The following is a 19,259-nucleotide window of genomic DNA, read 5'->3' on the forward strand; positions in this document are numbered from 1 at the left end:
TCAGGGTATATTTTGGCATGCCCATCAGCTGCAGAAAGAAGGCACCTTTGAAGACCCTGTAGTTGTTCCCCCACTGTCCTGTCAGCCTGCCTTGCTGGAGGAGCTTGCAGGGAGCTGGTTGAGAGCGTGTCACAAGGTCCCTAATTGCCCTCCCATCCCACCTCCCCGGCACGCGATGCCATCTCTCCCATTGCCAATGGAAAGGTTACTTCTTCTCTTACGCTAAACGTCAAAGCTTCTCGTGTACACCATGCAGGCAGGACAGCTGCCTTCCTAATGGCCTAACTTTGTGTGGGCTTGCACAATTAAGAACTAAAAAGCTTGTTGTTTTGAGCTAATGAGCAATGGTTTGAGGGCTTTACTGCTTTGTAATGTCTTAAGTGAGCAGAGGAGGGAGTACACCAATGAGTAGGCTATAGGAGCTCCCCAGAAAAACCCGAATGCTTGGCGCTCAGCAATCTTCATGAAAAATTCTGAGGGATTTCTCCCTCTCCTTCCAGTGATCCTCTGAGCTCATTCTGTGATCAAGTACATATGGTGTTATGCTTTTTTTTTCCCCCCCAATAATGATGTCTAGGAAAGAAAATTTTGAGATGTGACCTTGGCTGTTGTGAAATAGCTAATCCTTCCCAAATCTCACTAAATAAAGTCCAGGTGATACAGCATTTATGGAATTACCTCTCAAGACTAAACCATCTCCTTTCTTAAGATGTCCTGTGAATTACACTATTCCTCTTGGTGTGCTAGAGGCAGATCTGTGTGAACTGTCTTGGGTAATGTAAAACGAGCATATTAACCAGGAAAATGCTGCCTGATTATTATTAATTTTTTTCTTTTAGTATTTGCGCTAGCTGTTTGTGAGCCAGCGTGGGCATCTCTGTAGGTTAATATGTGCTGCTGGGCTGTTAAAACGGGAAGGACACTTTCTAGTACTACTTGTGCTTGTTGGTGTGACGGCTGCACATTTTCTCCTGGTTATGAAATGTTGTGCATCTGTTTTAAAGCTGCTAGTAATAATTCGTCTCCTGCTTCTGGCCAGAGTACAGCCATTAACTTAATGCTGTACGCTCTGTCATGAGCAGCAGTAATCATTATTACTATAGGCAAAAAGTCTGCAATATGTTGAATACATTGTCTTTGCAAGGAGGTGCACTCATTTCAGAGGGAAAAAAACTGAATTTGCAGAGGATTGGATTGTATGAAAAAAAGAAGGTTTTTCAGTGGATTTCTGGCAGCCCAGCAGGCATGTGCTTTCTGATGGATTTTGTTCTCTTGATTTTGAGACATCTCCCTGTATTTGACCAGCTAGTTATGAAATATTTCTTTATGTAGAATTGAGAAATGTCTTTTCCCATATTTTTATAAAATCATGAACAGCTGAGCACTTCCATGAGATGACTATTACTTATTAAACGCTGATCTGTACCTTAATCTTCACAGAACTGGCACCGCGTAACTGAGTCTAGTGCTCATTTACCAGCAAATGAGCCAAAATGAAAAATAATAGCCCTAACTATGTTGGCTCCATTTGAAATTAATAGATTATATGCTGGGGTTTTTTCCAAAAACGTCTGAAACTGTGCTTTTACTTTGCTTGGTATTGAAAGAGATCTGGGTCCAGCTGTTGGGACATGAAATGACTCCTTGCCATGGTCCTCTCAGAGAGCACAGCTCTGGGAAAAAAAGCAACTAAGTGAAATGCTTGTACAAAACCTGTACTTTTTTCCTCAGAAGTTCAATGACTCACTTTATATATTTTGCAAGAATGAATGTGCAGAAAGTACAAAAGTAATGTGTCAGTTTGGCTCTTCTCAGCTCTGGGAGGGTTGAAAAACACAATGAGCTTTCTGCAAATATCATCAGAATGTAATGATAGCATTGAAATAAACCCGTATAGCTAACTTAGCATATAAAATGAGATTATAACTACTTCTATGTATACAGAGCTTTATGAAGTGTTAAAGAAACATGAAGTGTGTCGACAAATTGTTGGTATATATGTTTACTACTGGGTTTATGTGGTGGGATTTTTTTTCTTCTTTCAAACCATAATACATGGGAGTCAGTTGTCACTGGGAAGTGATTAGCTGTGCTAAGTGTGATACTGCTTTTCATAACTTACTGATTTGTTGGGTTTGGGCTTCTTTTCCTGCAGTGGAGAAGAATTAGAGTATAACCTGAAAGACCTTAGGCCAGCAACAGATTATCACGTCAGGTGAGTTAGTGTGACTGTGAATGTCACTTAAATATAAACTTCTCAATTATATGAGGATAATTGTGAAAGCTTTTTTTCTTAACTATACGGTGTAGCTCAAGAATTTCATGGTCAGTTCTGCAGGTATGTTTTCAGTGGCTTTGTAATATTTTCTGATAGATTTTATCTTTAAGTTATGAGAGTGCTTTTTGAGCAATAATGCATTTTCTGTCATGTTGTTGTCATTGCTGTAGCAAGAGGAAAAAAAGACATCTCCGTATCTGTGTGTCTGTCTGTCTGTATAACAGGCCTGGAAGCGCTTGTGTATGGAAGTGGAATACCTCAAGCTTCTTAAAAATTTGACTCTATCAACTGGCATTTTTTAGTTATGGTAACATAGGTGTGCTAGCACTGAAAGTACTCCAGCACAGCTTCTTCATAAATACTCTGCTTTGTGAAGTAAATCTACTGATTACGGATTCATCTGACCACAGTCATTTAGGCATTTATTAAAAAAAAAAATAAAATTCAGTGGCCTGCATTGGTATTTTCAGAGCATATTTCTCTTTGATTCTAAAGATGTTTTACACATTTGTTACCTCTTAACACATTCTCAGCTTTGCTCCCTGATGTTTTTAACACCATCTGTGTTACCTGCTCACGTTGCATTTTTTCAAAGACTTTGCTTATTAACCAAGGCTTCAAATTCACATCCTGTTCACTTACACTCAATGTCCTTTAAAAGAAAAAAAAATCCTTTCACTCCTGTCTGTTGTTTCCTTCTGTTTCTCCAGCCAAGGGCTAGGTTTGGCAAGGTTTTTCACATCAAGGCTGCTCCTGTTTGTAAAACTCTGAAGAACAAACACGTTGCTTCTGAGCTGTGAAAAAGACCAACACCAAAATGTGTCTGTCTTGCTCTGATACTATAGTTTCTTTTTTTTTATTTTTAAGGATACTTTCTATTGGAGCCCTGAAATGGACTTTTCAAGTAGAAGCATGGGACCAGAAGTGACTTCTTGTAAATAAGGGAAAGACGCAGGCTCCCAGGTTGGGCAGTAGTCCCAGCCCTAGCAGTAAACGGATGGTAGCAAGGAGGAGAAAGTTGTATAACACTGCTGAGCTTCCTGCTGTAAGCAGTGGAGCATCACTTCTAAATCCAGCCCCAAAGAGCAGAGTGGTCCCCATCAGCGTGGCATTGAGGTCTTCTGTGATTTTTAGGGGTGTTGTGCGTATTTGCCCCATGTCCTGGCTGACTTTCCTCCATACCTACAGCTCCCTCCACCTTCCTGCAGGTTTGCCAGATGTATATATCGCTTGTGAACGGTTAGCAATAACCGCTAAATATAAAAGTCAGACTTAAAAAGCAGCAGCACGTGTTGGTAGTGGAGGGAACCGCCACTGGAAAGGCTGGTTGTTGGCTTTCCATGACAGTTTGGTTTTTTTCTTCAGTGAAACTGCATTACGTATTAACGACTGCAAAGAAATAAATCTGTTAAGTAAAGAAATTTATGGGGCCAACAGTTACTTGGCAGATGGCCCTGGGTCTCCTTGACCTTGGCAGCATCTCTCAGGGCTTTGTCTCCACGCAGACAAGCTCTTGCACTTGCTCCTGCCCCGCTGTGCCCTGGGCGGCCAGGACAACTTGGTTTGCGCTGAACCTGCTGCCTGCGTTTCTTCAGGTAGTGTCGTTTTGGTACCTTCAGCGATGGCTGTGCTCGGTGTTTGAGTGACTTGCAGAAAATGCTCGTTAAGCTCTTTTTCGCATGGTTGTATTCCCCGACGGTGTGTGTTTGATGCTTGACTATGTTGCTTTCCCGCACACGTACATACTGCTTGCCAGGTGCAGAGTCAATTAATTAATTGCATTTGTTTTCACTTCTGACTGCTAGCAGGTGATGGGTAAAACAGCACTGCAGCAGTTCTTGTGAACCTGCCCTGAAAGGTTTGATTCTACATAGGTGGCCATTGTACATAAATTTCTCTTATCTACTGAAAGCAAATTTAGAAATTGCCCTTTCTTAAACGCTGCATTCAAGTACACAATAGCTACAGCCAGCTCAGAGGTCATCGTCTGGTCATGGTTTGAACGTTTTTTTGAGTAAGAGACTTCCAGTTTGCGCTTTCGCTGCATGGAAAATGTGAAGGGAGAAAAAATAACGTCCCAAATTTTTCAGAGAAAAGCACCTCGTGAGGAAGTGCTCAACTATACTGTATTTGCTTTCCCACATTATTTGGTATTGTATATCTCCCTCTGTGCTGGTAGGCAGAGGATTTGCCTGAAATCAAATTTGCTTTGAAGATTTTTAGTTGGTCAGAGCAATGTTCCTGTTAGTTCCAATTCATGGAGGTCCACTAAGTGTTGGCACCTAAGCTGTGCAGAAGCTTGTAGCCGTGGAAGGAGACAAGCGGTTACACCACTCAGCATGGTATGCGTGGATCACGTGTAAGCCAGGCGTTAAAGTTTATACCTTTTTCTCATGAGTTCATACTTTCTGTTGTATTGCGAAGGGGATTTTGGCACAGTATGTGAAAGTCTGGCAATGGGCAAGGAAAGAGTGGTGGAAGGAAAAGATGGTAACTCGGTGATCTATGGGTGTATTTGCACAAAACACTGTAATATTCCCCTTCTGCTGTGGTTGGGGTTTTTTTGCATACTTCTGTCAAGTGAAGTAGAATAATGGTAGCCCCTGCTCTGTGAGAAATCTGTCATTAGTGGAGGGTATCGTGGATGCTTTGGTAGTCAAATATTGTGGCTGGGGCAGTGCTGTCTCATCTTGTAACTGTTGGCAAATTTCTAACCCGCTTGAATGTTGTTTCCAGGGTATATGCAATGTACAACTCGGTAAAGGGATCCTGCTCAGAGCCAGTAAGCTTCACCACTCACAGCTCAGCACCAGAGTGTCCCTTCCCACCCAAACCCTCACACAGGACCAAAAGCTCCTTAACCTTACAATGGAAGGTAGGTAATGCTTGGATTGGGCAAGAAAGCAGGGAAAAATACAGTTTACTGACAGTGAGCACGACCGTTGAAAATAATTGGAAGCTGAGACAGTAATTTTTCAGTGAGAGACTTGAACTTGTTGTACTCTGACAAATGCCTCCCCGTGCACTGACTTGACTTTTAAAATGTATGTGTTTCATTACATCCAGCTTCTTCTCGGTATTTGTTAAGAGGTTGCCAAGCTATGTGCAAACCCCAGGCTTTGGTTTCGCTTTAAACTGGACTCATTTGCCTGGGGGAAAATTAGTTTTCTCTTCTTCCCAACATCCCCTTCTGTTTGTTTTTGTTTGTAGGCACCCATTGATAATGGTTCAAAAATCACCAGCTACCTTTTGGAGTGGGATGAGGTAAGTAGTAACTAGTTCAAATAAAGGCATGAATAAATGGCACTCAGACTTTACAAGGATTTGCTGAGTAAAGAAAAATAATTTAATACAGCAGAAAGTAGAAGTAGGAAAATGAAATCCTGATGGCATTAGGTAAAGGGTTGGAAAGGTGAAAGGGGCAGTGGGGGGAGAACTTTTCATTCAGTGTATTTTGTGCAGAGACGGTGTTCTGGTTCTGTGGTCTTGAAATATAACTTTTTATCCCTCATTTAGTGTACTTTCTTTGTTAATCAGCATTACTTATTATTTAATTCCTTGTGGTGTATCGTGGAGTTCTGTTCATGGTCTCTTTTTTTTCTGGCTGCTCTCTGGCCACAGAATAAAAACCTATTCCTGCCTCAAAGGAGAAGAGTCATGATCTCGCAGCCCTTTCTACAGAGAATGTATTCAGGCTCAAAATAACAGTGCCCTTGACACAGTGGCAATTAGTCCCCTTCCAGGCACAAAAGGAACTGAGTTCCCGGTCCCAAATACCTTACATTGTTCATGAGCAGTGTAAATGCAAGGGATGGGGAGTATTTGCGGGAGGTGGTTCTGGCTAGGAGTCCTCCCTCCATCCCCCAGTTCCTTTCTGCCTCCTTCCCATTGTGCAAGCCCTGTTTCTGCAGTAATCATGAGTCAGTGAAGATTATCTTTAAAGGAAAAAATAGTATTAGTTGGTGGAAAAGGCTTGGGTAACGTGTATGTGATGAGTCAGGAAATGAAGAGTGTGAAAGGGTGATGAGCTGTACAGTCGGAGGAGAGTCTCTTGAGGTTTTTAGGAGTCTAAAAGTAATATTCCAAAGGGAGTATTTTTATGTGAATGGTTTTCCATCATCTCATGTAACGTGTACCCGGATCATTCTGCTACATGTTGGATGTTTGGAACCACTCACTGTGCAAGCGTTTGTCATACACAGTGTCCAGCAAGCGGGGTCTACGTGATGGGAAACTCACTGAAGTAAAATGAAACGAATTTCAGAATGGCTTGCTGTCCCTCTCCGTATAGTGGGAGGGGAAAGGTCGTCGGTGAAAAATAAAAAAAGTGAAGTGTGAAGTCTGGGAAAGGAGATGAAAAAAACATTTCTGCCAAAGGACAGGCCAGGATGATCCCGTCACACCATCTGTGACACCTTGACTGGGCGGTTGTGATCTCTCACAAGGCTTCCAGTAACCTGGAGCCATGGGGATGTAACAGCACCGAATGGTGAAGCAGTGGAAACGTGAATGATTCCAGCCTGCAAAGGGAAGGGAAGCAACAGAAGATCTTTTGAAAAGAAAAACCAGCAACAGACCATTAATATAGCACAAATACTTTTGATATTTATTTCATCCACATGGCGCCTAGTCATAATTTTGGGTGTATGTAAGGCAATTCTAAAATGCTTTTGTCCTATAAACCCTTTAATACTGCATATATACCTAGAGTTTGTCTTGAGAAAGGATTGTTATGGTGTCTGTTTTTCGCAGGGCAAAAGTAGTTTGGTTTAGGCCAGCTCGCGTACCGATGGGGAAAAATGAAGGCATCCTGATTCCTGTAGTCTTATCTATTTTAATTACCTTGTTTTCTCAGTAGCAATTCTGAAATCTGAGATCCCGGTGGATAGCTTGCCAGCAAAGATGAAAGAATAATGGTCCTGCACAAATTCATTTGGTACATCTCCAGTGGTTTGACAAGACTGAAATGTAGTTGTCCAGTTGTGGGACAGTTAATGCCACAGGTGTAGCTTTTCCGAAAAAAAATTTCCTCTGATATGAGACAGAAATGCAGCTTCCAGTTGCTGAATTAAAACTTGTTATTAAGGCTTAGTAAAGAAAAAGTCAAAGGATGCAGACTGGCTGCACCTGCATCTGCAGGAGCCTCATCTACCCGCGATGGCGAGCTGAGCGGGCTGTCCTGCTCACTTTTTCATGTGCCGTTGCAAGGTGTGCCTCTGAGGCAGGGTGCAGGGAGCTACCGGGGTCACAGCACCCAGGCACAAAAGTGAATTCACATGCGGTGCCCCGTACCCTTGCACTTGGTTGTGTAAACGCCATGTAAGGAAAAGCACAGACTTTTTTACAATGCCACACTGTGTCCCGGTGAAATCAAGAAATAAATACATCAGGGAAGAGGAGAACGCTTGCCAGACAACAGCAAGCGCTCTGCCAGATCTCAGCTAGAGCAACATTCATTAGCTACAGGGCACAGAATAAAATATAAACACGGGAAAATCAGCAATCAGAAGGAAATTAAATTGTGGCTGCAAAGCAGAGCGGGCTTTGCATGAGCGGAGAACAAGAAATCTATCCGATGATCAAGTTAGAAAAACAGCCTACAATGGCAGTCTGCCTCGAGAAGTTGAGTCCCTTGGGTAGGGAAGGACAGCATGCCCGTGAGCCACGGAAAGCCTCGCTACACAGGCGACCTGCAGATCCTGGAAAGCCGTCTTGCAAGGGCTGCAGCCTCAAACGATAGAAACAAAATGGGCATCAAGCACGGGAGCCGTGGGGAGTGGTGGAGGTGGTTGGGGAGCGTGTCTGGCTGTACCCCAGGCATGCTGGCATGGTCCCCCAGCTGGAGCTGTGCCACCCGCTGCCGCCAAGGGAGGGGCTCCAGCCGCAGCCCCTTCGTGTTGCCACGCGGTGGGTGACGGTTTGTCCCTCTCTGGGTCAATTCAGCTCTCGGACTGTCAGATGCTCAGCAGTACCTCATTTAGTTCCACCTGGTTTTAGAGGGCAGAGGCATAGTTTGTAGCATCCCAAACGCAGGCAGGAGTGTAGCTGGCATCACTTGTACAGGCAAAAAAATAAATCGTTGCTCTGAAATGACAGCAGAAGCGGTGTGTTTTACAGCTCTAGGATGAGGTGAGGCTGTAAATTGTAGTGAGGACACTATCTCATCTCTTCGTGGCTGTGGCTGGGGATTCCCCCAGGGCTGAGGCGCTGCAGAGCCAGCTGGGTGCTGGGGGTCTGCCAGGGACCCTGGGTGCAGTGCTCCTCAGCGAGCCCCATGCCACTGCGCCGACCTCCCGCAGGCTCCCCCCTTCTCTGCAGGGTCACTCCAGGGACTGGGAGCAAGGTTTGGTCTTTCATTTGATTTTACTGTGTCTTGCCGAGAATAGATGCAATACTGTTCCCATTCTCTGGTTTAGCTGTCTGTTGCTCATACGTACTTGAAAAACCTTCTCTGGCGTCATGAGGTGAGCTTCAGCTGAAACACAAATGAGTTGCTTCGGTTTCTTCGTTGGAATTAGGCGTGTTGTAGTCTGACCTACTTTGCTGAAGGGAAGGTTGTACTGCTTGATGTGTCACTGTGCCAGTCCTACCCAGCTGCTGCTGCTTCACTTCTGAGTTTTGGGGCTTTTCTTGACCTGCAGACTCTGGAAGATAGAGGAGCCAGCAGACAACGCTATTCCTGCTCTTCCGTCTTTTTTCCCTCCCAGTTTGGATTAAATGGTTTTTAGCGTGAGTGGTGTTACACTTCTAGAGAATTCAAATACTTCCTTTCTCAGTACTGATTTAGGTCTTTGAATTAAGAGTTGTGATGCCTTGCTAATAAACTTGGTTTTGCTTAAAATGCCTGGTGAACTATGGAGGACAGGCTAATTTTTCAGCAGCAGAGTATAGCAGCAGATCACCAAATTGCCGCTTAGTTACATCGGCTGTAGGCTAGCAAAGTGCCCGTTGACTGCAGAGGGGGTGGGTTCAGCCCCTCATCTCGGGTATTTTGAAAATCAGTAGGATCTGAACGTGACTGCACTTCAGGTGTGGGGAATGGCAACAGCAGTCTGGCAATAAAATCAGTTAAAATTGGTAATTAAGGAAATGTCCACCTTCTGGCTCTTTTCCTATGAACTTCACAAACCTGAACCCTTTGGACCTACAAACCTGAACTAGTCAATTGGTGACGTTGTGCCAGGATTCGTTGTTCAGGGTAAGCAAAAGGCTAATCCGAATAAAGAGCGTTAAAAATACACCAAACAGAAAACATCACTGTGAAGGAGGTGATGCTGTCTGCGGATGCCAACATTCATCAAAATCAGTAAACTGTAACTGCATTGATAAATGCCGCTGGCACTGCTGTAAGAATCAGGCCTTTGTTACTAATTACATGTGAAATGCTCATTCTGTGATTAAGCGGTAGTAAATAAATGTTTCTCTTGTGCATGTGGATAGCAGGAGTATCCCATTCATTCTCTATGGGAAAGTGGAGGACTGTTCCCGAGCCAGAGGCAAGGACGTCCCTCTCATGCAGTGTGTGTCGCTGTTTTGTATATAACTCAAAAGCAGCTTTAATTCTCGTCCAGTAATCACCTCATTTTAATTTGCTCAAGAGAGAGGCAGATACAGTGCCACGCTATGTAATGATTCGGTGATGGATGGTTACGTTTAGATAAACGGAGATAATTTTGTTCTGCCACAAAGTTTTAAACATCTTGAGTCTGGCAGAGACATGCTCATTTATACTAGCTGAAAATCTGGGCCATGCATCTTGGTGATGGCCCACCAGAATTCGGGTGGATGGAGCTCCACGCTTGGGCTTCTGATCCATTCTGTGGCTGTATCGCTCCTGTGAGACAGCAAGAGGAGAGTCTTGGAAAAAAATTGAGCTTTGTGTATGTTTTCAGGGTGTTTCGTAGGTCCTGTGCTGTCCTCTAAATGTTTGTGTATACAGAAGATTCAGTTACTTGTATAAGCTTGCGCGGTGAATGCTTTGCAGAGATATTAGGGTGTGTTACAGTAATTGTTGACAGTTTGCTCTGCAGCTTTGTGTCAGATTGAGTATCAGTCTGTTGGTTTTCAATGCCAATATGAACCAAACCCAGGAGCAGCGCTGGCGTGGCCCGCAGCAGATTGCCATCTTGCCTCCTGGTTGCAAGTCTGACGCTGGCAGCTTTTCCTCAGACTTTTTGCAGCGAGGCCCTGTGAAGGGCTGGGGGCTCTGTTTCTGTGTCCGCTGCACCTGCAGTGGCCCGTTCCTCCTTTCGTGTGTGTTTGCAGGGAATGTGATCAACAAAACCCATTTAAAATGTCAAAACCCTTGTCTCGATAACACAATCTCCAAGAGAAACAGAAGTACCCTGTTTTGAGTGAGCGTGTAGCTTGAACCGTAGCTGGAACAGCCGGCAAAACTCTCAGAAATGGTGTTAAAATGCTGTGTTGTAGTATAGTGCAAATTCTGATGGATTTGTGGAGCTGAATTGTTGTTCCCTCAGGCAGGCCCTGATGATCCTCGCAGTGTGCGTTGTCCTGGTGAAGAACAGGGACCGCAGGCTGGAGGAAGCAGGGCTAGCAAAGGAGTCAACATGGTGCCCTCCCTCTGAAATGCCTGGATTACAAATATTTGTGGAAATGATACAGTGTATTTTAAGCAACTTACGAAACATTATTTAAAGGATTAAAACTTGGATGCTGAGCATACAAAGAATAGGAGAAGGATTCTGGGAAAGCTGTAAGGCTCTTGGGTGGCAGCCAGTACCAGCCTGCCAGTTGTTCCTGTCTATAATTATGCCAGCATTAGGGCTTTCATAAATCTTGGGAGAGAAGGAGCGGAGAGACTATTTCCAGGCTATTAATGCCAGGATAATTAGAAATATCGGCCAGCCTCTCCAATTAGTGCCAATAGAATCCAAAATACCAGCCGGTCTGAGTAATTTGAATACCAGTTGGTCTCTGAATGAGTCTGGGCAGTGTACAATACCAGTTGTAGAAGAAAAATATATACAGTATCAGAGCTTGTACTGTTATAAAGTGAAAGGTAACTTAAATGTTTGGCCATCTTTGCAAAGTTTTAACGTGCCGGTGTGACAAACTGGAGTTTCCCTGGCCCGTTGCTCTCTGCTCAGGCATTGTGCCCCAGGTGAGATTTTTCATGACCTTCCTCTTCAGCTGACCATCACTGTTCATCTGTTCATCAACCACATGCTTAGCATTTGGTCACTTGGTTCTTTTGGAGAAAAAGCATAAGACAATTATTTTTTAAAAAAAAACCCACATTCTTAAGCAGAAGTCAAGAAGAAATTAAATGTTTTCAAATGCTTTACAGGTAGTGAAGTTGTCAAAAAGATAAAAATTTACTTAATGCATCTGAACCTAAAAAAGAGGGTTTGCATTGGGGCGAGGGGAAATCTATTCTTAGTAGTCCTGCACTGATGAACAGAAATTTTGCTAAAACATAAGATTACTAATTAGGTTTTGTATAGTCTGCATTTAAAATACATTATTGCTGAGCTGGGAAGTGTGGTGACCCATTACTTTTGTCCAAAAGGAGTCTTGTCCTCTAATAACTCTGTATCTAGGGATTTTAGATCTGAAAAAGTTTTGTCACTTGCAGAAGACTTTTGCTTTAGGATTTGTGATTCTTTTCCAATTCCTCCCCTTTGTGTACTTGAGCCATACAGTAATGCTACAGCTGGGGCAGGTAGGTGAAGTTGAAAAGATTATGTATAAAACCAGATTCCTAGAACAAGCGTAGGATCACACTGCATAAATAAGTCATAGTTGTTTGCCCGCGCTAAATGTCTCTCCAGGACTCTCAACTTGTGCCGTGCTGGAGGTCTGCATGATCGTTCCTAGCTTGATAAACACATTTTAGGAGCTTTACCACAAACATTTTATGGAGTTCTCCCTTCTGTGTTGCAATCTGAGTGAAAAGAAGTGGAAATTAATAGGGGCTGGAGAAAGGGCCAGTGAAAAATGGATGTTCCATTCGGACATTTTTGAGATCTTTGATGATGGAGTAATGTGTTGAGCATGAAGAACGGTGTGTGGGAGGACAGGCAGAGCCCAGGGAGGCAGCAGCAGGTGAGGCTGTTGGCCGCAGTGAGGGACACCACTATAAATAATTGTCCTGTGTGAAATCTTTCCCGGTGAAAAAAGTAGCCTTGTCTGTGGGGAGATGTTAATCTTGCTGAGATAAAATAAAAATTAAAAATTGTAGAGACGGGTACCAAAAATAGTAAAAAGTGTAGCAGAGCTCTTAAGTCAGAAGAAGTTGCAGAGATGGATATAACCTTATCTCTGCATGGGTGGGCTTTGCTAAGTTTCTATTCTGGTGTGCTTTTGGGTACTTTGTGATGTAAATGTCCATTCATTTTGTATTCAGGTATTGAAACGAAAACTTCTTTAAACTGCTTCAGCTGAGGTAGATATTTATGGATAGTTGAGCAATCCATGCCCTTTCTCCTGAAAGATTTCAAATCGACCGTTTCCCACATGTGACATGGGATGAGAGCAGATATTCTCTGTTGTCTTGGGGCTTCTGTCCCCCAAAAAGCTTGGCTTTGTTTTTATGCCAGGGCATACTGCATTGGGGTGGATTGAGAAGGGTTTTGTTCTGGTTTAAACGTGGTGGGGAGGGAGAGAACTTCTGAATGTCCTTGTGCCCCGCCGTGCAGGTCTGTGCCTGAGGAAGGTCTTGGGGACTGGAGAGGTGTCTCGATACCCTCTCTCGCTGCTGCCCTGTCTTGGTTTTGTCAGGGCTCATAGTCACACTGACGCGAAGCTCCCATAAACCTACCTCTGGTACCCAAGTTGCATGCTTCCCAACAAATCCTCCTCATCCTCACTGCATGCCCTGAGCAGTGGGGTGGGTGCAGAACCTGGCATGTTAAGCGTTCCTCCAGGGTGGGCGGATCTGTTTCACCTTGGCTGGGAGGGGGCTGAAGAGAGGGGTGCACCCAGGCTGTCCCTGGGCTGGGTGGGCTGGTCCGTGGGCAGCGGGAGCCCTCTTGTGGGATGCAGCGTTCCTGAAGGACCGGCGGAGGTTTGCGTGGGGTTGGAGGCACGGAGGGTGGCGCTTGCGAGAAATGCCGGTTGCTGCTTTCCTGTGCCTCTGACAGGGTTGACTCGGAGGTGAATCTCGCCCTTAATTTGCGTACTTTTCTGTTAATGAGTAGGAGAAATTACATTTCAAGCAGAATGGCTGAAGCTGCAGATGCGTCTCATGAAGATGATAACCTGAAAAGAGGAGGGTTCTGGCCGCAGAGTGACAATTGAGCTGTATTGTGTTAGGTGGCATAGCGGTGCTGTCGGTGGCTTGCACAGCTTTCTTTGCACAGCACCTGGATGAAAGCCTCCAATTCTGAAATCATTTCACAGCTCGTTGTTTTTTTTAAATAAGAACCACGTGGTTTTGTTTCATAGCTGTCCGATTACAGATTTCTCTCTTTCTAGGGAAAGAGGAACAGTGGTTTCAGAGAATGCTACTTTGGAAGCCAGAAGCATTGCAAGCTGACTAAGCTTTGTCCCGCTTTGGGTTACACCTTCCGCTTAGCAGCTCAGAATGACATCGGTACTAGGTAAGTTACCCAGGTTACAGGCTTTGTTGAGAAAAAGTGGTAGTTGGAAAGTTTAACAATCAATGACAGTGTTGAGAGGAATCAGGGGAGTGTGTGTCTGTGTGTGTTTTCTCTTTCTGGTTTCGAGTTAAATATCTGACATTTGCTCTATTATTAATGCTTTAGGGTAAGTCGCACCTTCCCCTGGTGGTATCGTTCACCTCCCAGGGAATCAGCGTGTACCTTCAGCACGATGAGGTTAGCCTGAGAAGATAGGCTCCTTTTGAGGTGTTAAATGGTGTTCTGTGGTCTATTCCTAATACAAAAAGAATACATCTGTTATGTAAAATTCCCACTAGGGATCTCGGTGAACCAAGAAAAACAAGCAAGAGGAAGCTGAGTTACAGATTTTGAAAGGAATCCCGATATATTTATTTTTCTGGTTTAAAGCAAAGCCTGTCTGTCTTTTTTCAGCAGCACAGTCCCTTCCTTCTTCTGCAGGACTGGTTGATGGGGTGGGAAAGACAGGCGAGAGAGCTGGGACTGGAGAGAACAGGCACACCCGAGGGCCCTGCAGGATGGGTTTCAGCTTCTCCTTTCTTTTGCACCTGACCAGAGGAGCTCGCATGAAGATGATGAGCAATCAGGCTTATTGCAATCCTCTGGGAGCTGCCAGGGAGTGCTGAGCTAAAATGCGGCACAGCTGAGGGCCAGTGTACCCGAGGAGACACGGTGCTGCAGGGGCTGTCGCTGCTGGGATCGCGGAAGGGAAGCAGGCCAGGAAAAGTTTAGCTGTGAAGAAGCTAAACATCCAGTGCTCTTGTGTACGCTTTTATTGTCCTTCTTAGCTAAACAGGATCTAATCGTTATAATAAGAAGGACAGAAAAAGAAACGCTAGTGGTATGTTACAATGTGTTTTGCTGAGGGAGATTCCTGTATTGTTCTCCCTTCCAAAACACAAACCTCTCAGTAATATATAGCTTTAAAAAGTTTCTTTATTCATGTTCCTGTGTTTTCCCTCTGAGATGCACTGGGGCTGTTCATGCGTGCAGAGTCCCTTTTGCCAACTTGCTGTGACATTACTTCCCTCCCTAATGAAATCACGCTTGGGCTGGGGGAGAGAGGCTTCAGCTGGAGCTGCTGAGCGTCGCTGGAATTGGGATGCCAGTTTTGTGCAAAGTTCCCAGTTTTGGCATCTCTTCTTTTTGCCAGATTCCAGATTTTTAAAATAGTTTAGGGCATGCGTCAACCCTCCCCCTGCTTTTTGTTTGGGGTTTTATTTGGTTCTTCTCTCTCTCTTTCTCACCCTCCTTCTCTCTCTCTTTTCCCCCCTGGCTATTGAGGAGGGAGTGAATGAAGAACAGTATTCATGGTCAGCTGCTCTGTGTTAATCTATGAGATAAGTACCAACAGCAGCACATAGAAATTATGACATGATAATGTCATCTAACACTTCATGTTGAAAGATGGTTTTGGTTAGTTGTAATGCTTGTAGACTTACCATTTATGATGATTTTTGTCTGATTTGGGTGTTAGTTATAGGTTGATTTTTTTTTTCAAATTCTTTTTTTAAATACAAGAATATTACAACAAATATTTTTGAGAAACATGACTCAGAAAAAGGGGATGTGGCTTTCAGTGCATATTAAATTCCTGCTATTACTTCAAGGAACAAAGTACATTTGTACTTTGGAAGCAAAACATTTTGCAAGAACCTTACCTTCAGTTGAGTTCTGATGTTCTCTTTCTGAGAATTTGGCAAATTCTGTCCGTTTTAAATTTTGTTGTTAAGTTTCTGTTGTACATAATATATTCTGCATGGGGTATTAAGAGAACTCTTCCTACACTTGCTTGACACAACTGCTTATTAGGTTTTCAAGGCACCGTGTGCTGGGATTTAAAGAAGATGAAAGTGTTCATCTCCTCTGCCAGGAGTGTTCTCTCTGGTTGCAACCTGAGCTGTGCAAAAGAGCAAATTTAAGCTCAGCTTAAAATGCAAAGAGGTTTGGGCAGGGAAGGTCGGAAAGGAGTAGAGCCAGCCTGGAGGGCTGGAAGGTACCTGTGCCTGCATCAGACAGCTCTTACATGATGCTGAACATGTATGGTCATGACTAGATAAATTATTTCCCTGCTTTCTTTGGAAGAGGATGTCTGAAGTGGTGGAACTAGATCTGCTGAAGCACTCAGAGTACAAATTCTATTTAAGCTACACCTCTGAAAGCTGAGTTTATAAAAGGTGTAAACTGCGTCTTAAATTCAGCACCTAAAAGTGGAACACCTGGGGCTTTTTTTCTTATGTCTTAGGTCCCCATTATTAAATGAGATTTTCCTCTACTTTACAGTTAATAGTAAGTTAATATTTTTAGGCAATCAAATACTATTTTTTCCAATATTATTGTGATGAGATCTGTAAAAATGACTGTGAGGATACATAAAACCCTGCTTTTTTTTTTTTTTTTTTCTACTAGTTCTGGTGTTTTCTAACTGGGTGCTCATCTTTCCCACCTGGGTAATTTTAACTTTGTCTAGATTTTTTGAAAATGTGAAATAATAATCTAAATACACTGAGGTTTGGTTTTTTTCCACTGTCGTCTTCTCTGTCTCTGTGCAGTGGGTACAGCCAGGAGGTGGTATGCTACACTGCAGGTAATATTCCTCAGACCCCTTCTGCACCAAGGCTTGTTCGAGCTGGTGTTACGTGGATCTCATTGCAGTGGAATAAAGTAGAAGGATGTACACCAGAGGAAGTGATTTCCTACACCCTGGAAATTCAGGAAGAAGATAATGTAAGTACTGTGATACTATAAAGTGTACTTAGATCGAGTTTTCATTTATTAATTCAAGATCACTGAGAAAGTGGTGGGTTGCTGCTTTGGGGGGGTCTTTTAGGAGTTCTGGGTATTTGGCAAGACAGAGCTGTGTGATTTGTTCTGCTCCACAGCAGAATTATGAATTCTTTTCTAAAAATCTGTACCGCCATCCTTGATGACTTTACAAAGCTTCACACGAGTCTACAAGGTACGGGGCAGCTTGTCCTTAATAGGTTCAGCCTGCTGTGTCCTCCTCGCTGCTGTCTGGTGTGCTCATGTTCTGTCACCAGTCACTTCTGTTTCTGTAACATCTTAAACTGTCACGATTGGGTTTGTGCTTATTTTACAGCAAAATTGTATTACTCAGCTCGGTTGCAACATCCTTCTAAAAAGAAAATTATTGCAGCCTTGCAGTGTAGAAGTAGTAATGATGATAATAAATAGTAAAAAGCACTTGGCTGTGAAGCCCCTTTGCTGTAACGTGCTGTAGCTGCAGTCTGTAATACAGAGCCCTCCCTCAGACTGGCTGGTTTTGTTTTCTCTAGGACAGCGTGTTTCACCCAAAGTACACTGGAGAGGAGCAAGCCTGTACTGTGAAGAATCTCAGAAGAAGCACACAGTATAAATTCAGGGTAAAATCTTTCTCCAGTTGTCATTGCATAGCATTTTCCATGTTGTTTTTTTTCCAGGAGGGGGTAGGGCCCTTTAGTACTACCTCCAAAACTGGATCATCAAACAGAAATTTCTTTTATACTGTGACCTGACAGATTAAACTGTTAAATGTTAGTTGCATTTTTACTTTTACCACAGGGGCTGCTCATTGCTCAGCTTTCATGAAACAAGCATAGTTCTGGGTACCACGTACTGGCAGGTATGATGTACAAGCATGGCTCAGAGCGTGAGGTGGTTGTGGGTGAGCAGCTCCCCAAAAGCCTGACCAAGCAGTCTCGCTTCCCCCAGGGGAGCAGACGCTGTACGGAGCTGCAAGCACAGCTTTCTCCCCGGCTCAGGGGCCAGGCTTCCCCTCACGTGCAGAAACCGAAGCTTTTCCATCTCACACATATGTGTGGCTGGGTTTGGAGCTGGTTTTATAGCAAGTGTCGGTACCTCCTGCTCCTGGGTGTGCTCCTAAATACAGACCCGCCAGGCAAGACGCTCTGAATTCTTCTTGCAAACACACAATTCGGTCACCTGCCTCGCTGCTGAAGCTGTGGAGCAGTTCTGCCGGGCGCTGTTGGGAGGACAGTGTGGTTTCTGCCGGCCAGGCTGCGGTGTGGCTGCCCGGCCGTCCTGCGGCCGCAGTGGCCACAGTGGCTCAGGCAAGGCCGGACTGCACAAGGGGGTGTTGGGCCATGCCGTCCCTCCCAGAGCTCTCCCCACCCGGGCTGCCGGCCAGAAACAGCACCTGGAAGCAGCGTCGGGGCATTTCTAACCAGTACGAGGAGAGAAGGATGCCATAGGTGTGTGTTGTCTCAAAAACATTTGGCTTCTGAAGGCCTTAGTATATTCAGGAGCAACACAATACAACTTCGCTCAAAGACTCCTTTAAAATGATGTATATTCCATTGTGGGACAGAAGACCTTGTGAAGATGCAGGAAGGACTGCCCAAACAACCACAAAGCTGTGGCAGTGTCCCTCAGAGGGGGACACCTTTTACTTTAGCGTTGTAAAAGCTGCTGTGGCTGCCTGAGGGAAAAGGACGGTCAGTGTTTCTCTGCAACCCTGCTTTCAAATTAAATGTGAATTTTACAGAACCAGGTTTACATCAGAGCAAACTTAGAGCCTCGCGTCGCTGGCTGCCAGCACAACTCGGACTCAGCACCAAGGTGCTCCCTCATTGCATGCGGACCAGCTAGGGAACTGGGGGAAGAGTCCCAAAAGCTATAAAACAAACCAAACAAAACCAAACACAGGCACCCCGTGATCACAGCAGCGTGTTAAGACTCACGGTGGGGGCTCTCTGGTCTGTTCTAGACTTGTCTTGGAACCTGGGCAAAATGCAGTTCTTTGGTGAACCCCCTTAATAATAAATAATTAAGGTGGAAATTTAATTCCAGGCAATGTGTGCTTATAGAAGAAATACCCTGCTAACGTTTTTGATGAAATAAAGGTTGGCTAATGATAATAGAAATGGTGGTGTAATTCACTGCTGTAAAGGCGTTTGCTCAGTACTGAGTAAGGGTTTGGCACAGAAGGGCAAATGCTACCAAGCGCAACAGGGTGCAGCAGCCGCATTGTCTGAAGGGTTTGAGGTGTCGGCGTAAAGGGGGTCACCAGTGGCTGTTCATAGTGAGGTTCCACAAAAAGCAGTGCTGTCTGCTATTTCATAATATTGTCGGTGACCTGGAAACGAACAGTTTTATTTTTATTCCTACTGAGACAATGAGGGACTCCAGGTTGGAGAAGCTGTGACTCTGAAAAAGTGTTGAAGATCCTGCTTGAACAATCCATTTAATGGGAATTTTCAGTTCCTGCCAGGCTAGTGCAATGTTTAGCTGTTTACACAGGGGAAGTGTCTGAATGTTGCATTACATTTGCAGCTCACACTGATTCCTCAGAGCTTTACTGGGGTATTTGTCTAGCTCTAGCTCATGTATCTGGTGCTCATGGCAAGATGTCTTAAATT

General features: G+C 44.2%; 1 protein-coding gene across 2 annotated transcripts in view; it reads left to right on the plus strand.

Moving 5' to 3' along the window:
• FNDC3B (fibronectin type III domain containing 3B) overlaps positions 1–19,259 on the plus strand; it is a 209,629-nt gene that overhangs the window by 140,133 nt on the left and 50,237 nt on the right. For both annotated transcript variants that reach the window (XM_056358484.1, XM_056358485.1), the window contains exons 9-14: positions 2,156–2,215; positions 5,015–5,153; positions 5,489–5,542; positions 13,718–13,842; positions 16,434–16,608; positions 17,178–17,264. In XM_056358484.1, coding sequence (XP_056214459.1) covers positions 2,156–2,215; positions 5,015–5,153; positions 5,489–5,542; positions 13,718–13,842; positions 16,434–16,608; positions 17,178–17,264 — 640 coding nt within the window. The remainder of the gene's footprint in view (positions 1–2,155; positions 2,216–5,014; positions 5,154–5,488; positions 5,543–13,717; positions 13,843–16,433; positions 16,609–17,177; positions 17,265–19,259) is intronic.

This window comes from Falco biarmicus, chromosome 13 (assembly GCF_023638135.1).
Source record: "Falco biarmicus isolate bFalBia1 chromosome 13, bFalBia1.pri, whole genome shotgun sequence".
NCBI lineage: Eukaryota > Metazoa > Chordata > Aves > Falconiformes > Falconidae > Falco > Falco biarmicus.